Genomic DNA, 10,745 nt, shown 5'->3' on the forward strand with positions numbered 1-10,745 from the left:
ATAGATTTGTTCTCTAATTGCATATTGTATTAAGGTGTTATGATTTTTCTGGATGAGATGATAAGACTTACATTTATTTGAAGGTTGTAATAGTTTTATTCTTACATGTCATATGGACTTTTGTCCTTTTTATTATTTTTGCCTGTCTCAAACATTTGAAATTTCATATACCTAATTTGTTACATTATATTCATATACATGCAAGCACATTATAGCTCCTCAATATTTTGTTACCTAGAAGGCTTGTCCACTGCTGAAGAAAGCACTGTCATTATATCTTACAATTTATGACTGACACTGTGCCTCAATAATTAGGCTCAAAACTCTTCAGATTAAATGTTTCACAGACCTGGCTGAAAATGCCATTTTATGACCAGTCTAGCAAAGCATTATCATTTCCAATGATGATAACAGTAAATGGATCATTAAATGGATCATAATTGTCATATTGTTCCACTAATAAAATATACTTGCATTTTTCAGGCAATGAGCTTATTTTTTTTCTGTTACAGTCAACAGGATTGCTATAATTGATTTCAATGAAAGAGAGTGAGTTTGTCCAAAAAGACTTTTTGGCTTTTCCAGCAACAATTACAGGGTTTGCTGCTTTTGGATCATTTTCATAAACTGAAAAAGTTGAGGGAAAACATTATGATACCTAGTGAATATTTTACACAAGAGGGCAGAGTGCTCTTCTGTGTCAGTTCTGCCACTATTTGCACTTCAAGATCCAATCCTAAAGTCATTGAAGTAGAAATAAAATGGCTGGATATTCCCAGCCAATGTCTAAGGCTCTAGCCTCTCACACTGAGCTGAGTAGGAATTGATAACCATTTTTGAGCTATATACTGCAACATGGCAAAATATGATTAAAGACCTCCTTATTCACTCCCAAGACTCCCACTTAATCCAAGGCAGAACCACAGCTCTACTAACAGGCAGCAGATTTGAAGACTGGAGAACAGTCTGGAAAAAATCCACAGCTATTTGGGCCACATTACAGTTTTCAGCTATTTATGACCACCTTGAAGAAGCTAGGTTTTTAAACTATGTTAAAAAAATTGATGGTCTTCTCAAAATTTCCGATTCATTAAACAAAGTTCTCGCTGGGATCAGTTCTGAAAATTTTGCAATTCTTTATTCAATTTCAGGGTTTACACCTCCATACCGTAGCACAGGTGACGACTATGATGACAACATCTCCAGGAAGCCAGGCAATGTCCTGAAGACCCTAGACCCAATCCTCATTACCATCATAGCCATGAGTGCACTCGGGGTGCTTTTAGGAGCCATCTGTGGAGTCGTGCTGTACTGTGCCTGTTGGCACAACGGGATGTCGGAGAGGAACTTGTCTGCACTGGAGAATTATAACTTTGAACTGGTCGATGGTGTAAAACTGAAAAAAGACAAACTGAACACACAGAATTCATACTCAGAAGCATGAAGGCCTAAAGCAACTGGAGAAGTCAGAGAATCGGGATGGAAGGACATAGCTCGGTCGTGCTGGGGAACTGTTGATCTTTTACTGTACAGGCTGAAAAGTGCATTGATGACACTGAGCCAAGCTTTTCTCAGGAGCTTCAATGAGTGTGTAACCGATGAACATGGACAACAATCTGTGTTAACAACCTGAATCATGTACAGTCTGCTTTTTCTGTTGGTTTTATTTGAAATAATTGGATGCTGGTGTTGAGACCAAGTATGATTGACTTATAGTTCATTTTGTCTTTCTTTCTCTCCCTCTCTTTTGTTTTCCTTTAATGGATAATTTCATTTTTACTGTGCAAAATCCAAGATGCTGTCACAAAATGTATCCAGTGGGGTCCTTTGGATGGACATGCTGTCTGTAGCTCAGTGCCCAGAAAATATTGGAGTAACAGCAATTTAGTGGACTTCTGCACCTGTATTTGTGTATAATTGCTCGTGTTGTGCATAGGCAAAGAAGGGTTAGGATGTTTTTGAAAGTACTGCTGCATCAGTACCGATATAGCGTGTCAGCTCTGTTTACGAAGCAATACTGTCAAATTTTATTGATGTTTTTCAGTGTTGTACTAAATTTTGTGCTTGTGAACTCCATAAAAGAGTATGTGCCATCATCAGACACAACTGGTAACCAAGTGTACTGCCTAAAAACTAAACAAAAAAAGTCCTTGGCACTGGCTAGTGTATGTCCTCTCAAGTGCCTTTTTGTTTGTACTGCTTCTCATTGTGTTAACATTAACTACAGCTTCTCTGCAGTTACGCCCTTGTCTTTAATCATATTCTGATGGCTCACTGACTAAAAGAAAAGTATATTTTAGTGTAAGAAAACAGCCTCAGCCAAGGCAAGGGCTAATCAGATTTGACAACCTGGCTTGATTGTTCTGCTTTCTGTATTTCAACTTCGTGTCTCTTGACCCTTTTGTATAAAGCTGCAATATCCCCTTTTATTGTTCTTTCATATAGAATGTATTTTCAAATGTAAAATCTCTCTCCCTTTCTCTTCTCTTTCTCTCTCTCTTTGTCTCTCTGAGTAGGTTTCATAAGCATTTGCCATTGCCAAGGAAAGAAAACTTCAGCTTTAACTTGCTGGTAATGGCAAAGGGTTTTATTAGAGTTTGTGTTAAAAAATAAGGGAAAATTCTTAACTTTATCCTCCAAAGTCGAACTTTGGGTTTCTTCTTAACAGCATAAAGTGACAGTATCTTTTTTCCTGATGTCATGAAACACATCTTTTATCCTGAACAGCTTGCCTGTTAATTACACTGGGGAAAATGCTTCCCTTACAGAAAAGATTGCCTTTAAAACGAGAAACTTTCCTCCTCTTGCCCCTACCTGAACTCAGAGTTCTGTTCTCTCAGTAACCTATTTTCATGCTAATCTATGCTAATTGGGCTTAGGAGTGTATACTGAGGGCAGAATGAAATCCCACAATGTATGTAGGGTATGTTCCTACCATCATGTTAAATCCAGTTGGCATTTCATAGCAGGAGGTTTCTGTTTGACCACAAGTGCAGGCAGTGACCAATGCAGTGAACTGAGAACTCAAAGCCATCAGTAAAAACGCGCTTGACAATGATGGGGCAATTTTTTAAATATTTTAGGGCAAATACTATTGGTCAAATAATATTCAACAGCCTATGCAGCTGGTCCAACAGGGTAAAAAGAAACAAGAGCATGTTTCCCATGGGGTCCATGCAAGGCAGTGAGAGAGCAGAGGGGTCATTCCCCTTCTGCAGGTGCAAGGGGAGCCCCTGAGTTTCTGCAGTGACCTGCACACAGCACAGCCATAACTGGGGGACAGCATCAGCCTTCCCCTGGGTATCCACCAACCAGCAGAGAAAAACAGTGCAAACGTGGGGAAAGGAACATCCTACCAAGTGCTGAACTCATGTTTTTCCTCGTTGAACTTCCTGAGTAGAGTCAGGGAAGTGATTGGGACTTTCTGAGTTAGTCTTTTCCAAAATTGCTTTTGTAGAAGAGCAATAAAATATCCTGTCCAGGATTAGGATTAAAGAAGGGCTAATTCAGCCTTGCATTACTTGGAGCAAAAGAATCCACCCCTATCTATACACCAAATGCTTTGAAGTGTATAATTTCATCAGTATGAACTATAATATAGAAAAATATGTAGAAAATCCACTAGTAACCCAGAAATGGAAGAAAAGGGAGGGAAACAGTAGGTGAAAATGAGGTTTGAAGTCGAAAATATTTTAAAGGAAGTCCCAATAGAAAAAAAGCATGGAGTTGCTACTTTAGAGGAGTCCTAAAGGCAATGACTATCCCAAAAACCCAAACACCCACTTCAGGTCATCAAACCTTAGATTGATGGAAGAGCTACCTCCCCAGCCTCTCAACCTTGGGTCCCCTAAAGGCTGAGACAGTGCACCTAAGGTCTGAAAGTTTTGCCTAAAATTTAGTCCGTGAGTTGTCCCAAGGGACAGACTCACTTTGTCAGAGGTAGGATTTTCATTGGTTTTTAACACTGTAATTTGACCATAATGGCATTGCAGCAGCTAGTTAATTAACCCAAAGAAGAAAAGGATTTTTCAAAACTATTTTCAGCAGACCACCACTGTGTGAGTCAGGAATTAAGGGCCTATTCTCCTTAGCTGAAAAAACTTCTAGTCCACTAACTTGACTAAGAGTTACATGCTTATATTGCCTTGAAGAGAAAATCCCACTGGGGAGCCCAAGCCCAAAACCTTTAGAAATATTCCCACTGATTTTCAATAGATTCCAAACCAGCTTTGGGTCTTGATCTATTTGAACAAAAAAGCTGGTATTTGGTGGGTTTTTTCCTTCTTTTAACATACTGAGAATTGTGAACATAAAAAAATTATCTCCTTTGTGGTCTTCAGACATTACTATGATAATGAGGATCTAGGACTGAAGATTTGATTTCTCTGAAGGTAATAGAATTAAAGTTGCCCTTCAATAAAGGAAAAATGATACTGCAACTTTACATTGAAAAGTATCTTGCACTGATAAATATATTTAAAAAAATTATATGTTTATAAAGTTATTAATTTGTAAAGGCAGTGTTACAAAATGTTCAGTTTATATTGTTTTAGATTGTTTCATAATTTTTAAAGTGTAAAATAACATATTTTTTTCTTTATTGAAAAACTATAAAAATCTTCTGTAGTAAAATGATTTCATTTTACTGGTATATTATTGCTTCATGTTTTGTACCATCATAAAACTTTGTGCAAATTTTTTTTACAGAAATTTTTATTTTCTATGACAATATGACACTTGTAAATTGTTGATTCAAAATGAACAGCGAAGCCTTAACTTTAAATGACATTTGTATTCTCAGACACTGAGTAGCATAAAAAAAAACACATAGAACTGAACTGTAACTTAAATTTCCAAACTATGACTACTACATTCCAAAGAAACAGTTGAATTAAACATTTTCATAAAATATCCCATAGCTGATGTATTTTATTACGCTAAAATGGATTGGTATTATTAAATGGATGGTTTTATTCAGCATCTTGCAACAAGCACAGTGTTTCAACCACAATTACATTTGTTAGTGGGCAGCTCCAACAGACACCTTGGTGGGTTTCTTCATTGTTTAGGACAGAGGCATTCACCTTTGCCTGACCCATTCTCTTTCCTTGCTGGAAGACACTCCCACAATCTGCTTTTTGGCCGAACAGCTGGGATTTAAGAGGACAGATTTGCCACCACTGCCCCTTGCCATGGGTCGCCCAGTGTAACACCCTGCGCAGGTGGTACACCCCCTTGGGCAGGGGTGAGATTTACTCCCAGGTACTGCCCTTTTTTGATGTGTTACTCCACGAAGTCTCTGCTCCTGTGATAAGGTTTGCACCAATAAGCTCCCTGCAAATTTCCAGGGGAGTCATCAGGACTTACTCAGTCATGGCCAAATTTCCCAAGGCAGAGCATAAGTTGGTGATTGGAGCAAATGCAGCCAGGGTGGCCTATTGGGTCTGATTTGGCATCAGCCGGGTGCCAAACTCACCTGTGGAACACATGAACACGTGGTCATGTGCAGAGAGACCTTGACAAAGCTTGCATCCAGATCAGAAACTTTAGATTCAACATCTCCTGCTTTATGCAATACTTACCTATTTTGTTTCCTTTTAATACTCAGCACTCTGCACATTGAAGTTTGACAAATCTTTCCTTTACATTGCACACATTAACAAAGCACAGACTGTCAGTATGTCATTAGGCGCAGTATAAACATTTTACTTCAGCTACTTTACTACTCATGGGAAAAATACCGTGCTTATTACCATGTACTTGATCATTGTTAACACTTGAAAAGAATGTGTTGAATCTTGTCTCCTCAAGGGAGCAGAGCTGTGTGTACCTGTTTAAAACATGAGATGGAACTCCAGCGAGCACCTGAGCAAAATCCCTGCTCGGAGTAAGGATTGCTCCCCAAAGGTGGTTGGGAAAGTTGCTGTCCATAGAACCACTATACCCAAATTCATCAGAGGTGTGCTTCATGGCACTCTGTTTGCTTCTGTGATAACCAGCCAAAATTAATGGCAATGAAATTGATCAGTGAAAAGGGGAAATCTATAAAGTCAATCTGTTGAGGATGAAGCTCAAGAAAGAGAGACAAGTATTTAAAGTTAAGAAAATTCTCTTTCTTTCATTCAGGGATTTGTCTAGAAGCTTACAAGTGCTTGGCACTAAACCTTCAGTTTTCCACACTAAATGGGCTGCATAAAGCAAGAACAAAAATGGTGCAATGCCATACTTTTCAGAATATAACTTATAAACTCGAAGAAAAAGAGCAGATGGAAATAACAGATGGGTCAGCTAGAGACAAACAGTCCCAGAAGTCCCAGCTATGAGGGTCATGGTCTGTAAGAGGGGTCTTTGGCAGGTAGTAAAGGCAAGTCCCTTTATTATTTCTCCAATCAAATGTACCACTCCACATCTAGCAGCCACATAGCCAGTCGCATTTCCTTTCCTTTTGGCAGGACATAAAATTGCACAGCAAAAGGCAGATGCAGAGGAGAGGGTGGGGGCAGCACTGCTGGTGCAATTTTGTGTGAGACATGGAAATGACAGCAGTACCCACCTGTGCCACCTGCCCTCTGGAGGGAAGCTGCCAGTCCTGGTGGAGATGAAGCCCCTCCAGCCTCAGAACCTGCCTTTTATGAGGCATATGAAGACCTGACAGGTGCAAGATAATAGAGCCATAATTTTGACCCTCACAAGTCTTTTCATATGTACAATTAGTCCGTTCCTAAGTCAATTCTTCTAAGCCGCTTTGCCAAAGTCAAATGTCAAAGTTGGGTTGGATTTTGAGATTGTAGCATCTGGACATTTCATCCCAGAAGTAATTCCCTTCCCATTCCTTAACTGTCCTGTCCTTTGCAATACATTATGCCTAACAGCATATTTGTTCAAGCAACATTAATTTATTAGAGCTTTAATTTCCTATTTTATATAATTTTATCCCTCAAGTCACCCATAACCACAATTTTATCTATGAATGTCTGTTAAATTAGAACAGAGTACATCTGATTTTTTTTTTTTTTTTTTTTTTTTGCCATGGGATATGTTGTATAGCTGTTTTATTTGCTGATTAGTCCCCCTGTAGTCCCTAATTGCTTTTCCACAGTAGGTCAGTTCTCTATATACATTTCCATTCTCATAACTACACACAATCAAGCTCTAATCTTATCACCTCAGGACTGATGGTGTCTCAACGTTTACAACCCAAAATCTCATTAAAAAATCTTCTGGCATTTTTCACAGATGGATGGAGTCTTATCGTGTGTCCAAACCTAATTCCATCTTCAATAATCATATTCTCCTATTTAAATTTACAGTGTTTTTACTCATCTCTCAGACATTTGATTCATGTCCCTGTCATCATACTGCATCACTGTGCACCGTGCGCTGTATTTTATTACAGATGGTTGTGTTTCCATAATGGCTGAGGTGGGTCTGAATTGAAAAAGGAATTGCAGTCTTACTGAAGCACTCTTGGTACCAGAGAGAGAGGGCTGGTGTTTCTCTCAAGTGTAGAAGGTAAGGACAAGTTTTGGCAGGGTTTGGCAGGTGCTGCCACGACAAAGACTGAGGGATTCAATGTTGAGAGTCTGGAGGATAAAGGGCTTGCCTGAGGAAACAAGTACTTCTGGTGACAGGAGCTGCTAGGAGAATTACCAGGAAACTCCCTTCATTTTGATTACTTCATTTTCCCTGACAGAATGAAAAAACCAACCTCACAATTCTAAGAAAAAATATCTGCAATATAAAAATGTCTCTGGCATCTGCCAGGCAATTTTAAATCCACAGGCATGGAAGAAGGGAGTGGGGGTACCAACCCATCTGTTAGCTGAACCTAAATGGCAGATTACTTAACTCAGAGAGGCAACAGGTGTGGATGGGGCTTTGAAGATCCAGGCAGCATCTCAGGGCTGTAACACTGGCATTCTTCATGCATCATTTTCATCTTGAAATCTCTTCACCTTTATTCCCTTTCCTCTGCAACATGTTGGTTTATGCCACTTGTTTCAAACTAAGTTGCCTGGGCTGAACTACTGGCTTGTGTCATCTTCTACTATTAATATATTTTTCTGTAGTGCAATTTATGCTTCCTTCACTGCTCAAATACTTTTATAACATTTCCCTATGCATTACTAAGGGATGAATAGCATGAAATAAGCCACCCAATGCCACATATACTGTGCGTCAGAAGAGAGAAGAGCCCACTTTCAAGGATGTATACTCCATGTCAGAGACTCAGACACTACATCTTTAATAAATAATCTACCTTTCAGGGAGCCTCAATGCTTTCAACATCATGCCTGATATCTTTGCATTAATTAAATATTTATATCTACATTCTTACTAAATATTTACTTACTAACTTTACAACTGTGAGCATACCAGAGTGGGTCTGTGGGTCACTCTCATTTTGTCTTTTGAGACTACTAAGTAGACCACAGGGCTCCATCTTTCTCTACTTTTAACCTGCTAATCTATGTTTCTTATAGCTCTATCATCAAGAAAAACAAAACAAACAACACAAAAGAAAGATAGCTCTATCCAACTTCTATTTACATGACAGAAAAAAATCTACTGAATATGTAAAGAAATGAAAATTTCTTTTTATTTTAAAATTTGTTTTTATGGAGTGAAGAGGAAAGTCACCAGACTGGTTGAAGGTAGTATTTGAGATGTCTGTGAAGCAGTAAGGAGACAGCCACTGAAAGCTTCTGAAAATTAACCTGTAACATCTGGAAAGGGTTAACAACTCTGCCAAGTGATGAGAACACAGGAATATCAAAGTAGGCAAGTATTGGTTTTACCCCAAGCATGGTTGAAAAAATGGAATAAAAGCAGGAAAATACGTAGTGTTAAGAGTAAATCAGAAAGGACCTTCTTATTCTTGGTTCTATTGGTTTCTCTTTTAATCAGTCTTCAGAAGATGGGAGGCAAAAGAAGGAATTGACTGAACTACAACTCTGCCCCACCTACAGCTCAGATGGACTATCCATGCTCTAGAGTTACCATGTGTTGCATACAGGTAAAACCTTACAAAGAGAAGGCCTTGTAAAATCATGGCTCAGGCATGTTACTTCAGCTGAGCAGAAAAGGACTGTGGGAAAGGGACTCAGCTGAATTAGAGGCAGAAAAACAAGTTATGTAACCATCATGCATTCACATCATGGTGTGGGGTGGTTGGTTGAATTATGTTTGTTATCATAAAAACTGTAGCTGATAACCAGATAATTGCTTTAAAAGGCTGGGTTTTGGAATAAAGGGCTCTCCTTTGCACCTGCCTGGGGACCCTGTATCACCCCAGAGCCTCTCCTCACAGCCATGCATCTCTGAGACTGAGGCAAGGAGAAGGTGGTACCGTGACTCTTCATGTGCAAGATCACAGGCCCTCAATACCAGGCCCTTTGCATGTTCTCCAAATAGTTATATGCAGGAAGTGATACCACTTTGTACTCATAACCTGCATTTCAAATGCATTTTTCATGCCCTACACCACATTGTCTTCCTTTTGCATTTCTTTGGCCTTTCTTTTTAAGATGAGAGCTGCCAATTAACATTTCCCCAGACTCTGTCTTGTATGGTGCAGGGCACTCCAGCTCCCATTTACCAGCTTGGGAATCCCAGTGTGGGACCAGATTTCCCGTTCTCCCAGCTGATGCTGCTCTGCTGACCAAGCCTCTTCTGCCTTGATGGTTGTTTTACATCACTATCTTGTTTGTAAGAGGAGGTCACTGAAAGTTCACCTGAAATCCGGACTCTTATTTCACTGCCATAGTCTCTAGGTGACTAAGGATCATTTTTGCTACTTTTAACAAGTCTTTTCACAATCTGTACCCTTTTCTTCATGCATACTGAGGTCTTAAAGTGGTCAACTTAAAGCCATATATCTTGATAAAGTGGCTGAATTACTGCTGCTGAATGGGAGGCCATTATCTACAATTAGTTTATGGCTCTTAATAGCCATTATTGCAAAAGATGGATTTCTCAATAGGGTAAGTGTCTTACCAAAGATCCTGTTAGTAGTCCTGCTTATGAAAACCTAAATCGTAGCTGCTCTCTGGAAAAGATCAGGTTGCTCTCCAAGTGAAATAAACCATTACCAGCCTATTACTATGGGTAATAAATAGGTTATATGCATTATAATAATCATTATAACCTAATATGAGGACTATTTGGCTCTCTGTGCTGTGTACTCTATGCAAATGCATGCAGCACTAGATAGACTGAAAAAATGCTGTGAGGATGTCACCATATGGTTTAAGAGAAAAACACCAAACATCTCACAACTAGAAGATGCAGTAACTTGCCTCAGACTAGCAGTTTTTCTTTCTGTGTTTACAGAAGGTGGCTAGAAGAGTTAGAATGTGTGCCTGCCAATTCACTGGGGAAAACTATGGATTTATGAATCTCCTTGAGGAAGTGCCTCCTGATGAAGGACACGAAGGAGCAGAGAGTAGAGCCAGAGTAGATGGGGTCATGAACTTCATTTTACTTCTCATCATGAGTGATAGTGCTAAACTGATAGTCAGTCAGATCTCTCATTTTCTTTAATTTAACGCCATACTTCTTGCTCCTTGCATTACTGACCCCACATTACAACTGAACCATGCGTTTTATTACAATCCTAAGCACTGCTTTAAATGCACGAGAAGATTTCACTGCTTTTTATACTGAACAGTTATGTGTGGTAAGGTTTGTTCTTTTCACATGAAGAACCAATTCAGAGCTAACAACTTGTATAATTTTAATCAAGT

General features: G+C 39.1%; 1 protein-coding gene across 3 annotated transcripts in view; it reads left to right on the forward strand.

Moving 5' to 3' along the window:
- Nucleotides 1-4,911, forward strand: part of NRP1 (neuropilin 1) — a 113,691-nt gene extending 108,780 nt beyond the window's left edge. For all 3 annotated transcript variants that reach the window (XM_030971547.1, XM_030971548.1, XM_030971549.1), the window contains exon 18: nucleotides 1,152-4,911. In XM_030971547.1, coding sequence (XP_030827407.1) covers nucleotides 1,152-1,444 — 293 coding nt within the window. In that variant the 3' untranslated portion in view covers nucleotides 1,445-4,911. The remainder of the gene's footprint in view (nucleotides 1-1,151) is intronic.
- Nucleotides 4,912-10,745: the final 5,834 nt, after the last annotated feature.

The sequence above is a fragment of the Camarhynchus parvulus genome, chromosome 2 (assembly GCF_901933205.1).
Source record: "Camarhynchus parvulus chromosome 2, STF_HiC, whole genome shotgun sequence".
In the NCBI taxonomy this organism is placed as follows: domain Eukaryota; kingdom Metazoa; phylum Chordata; class Aves; order Passeriformes; family Thraupidae; genus Camarhynchus; species Camarhynchus parvulus.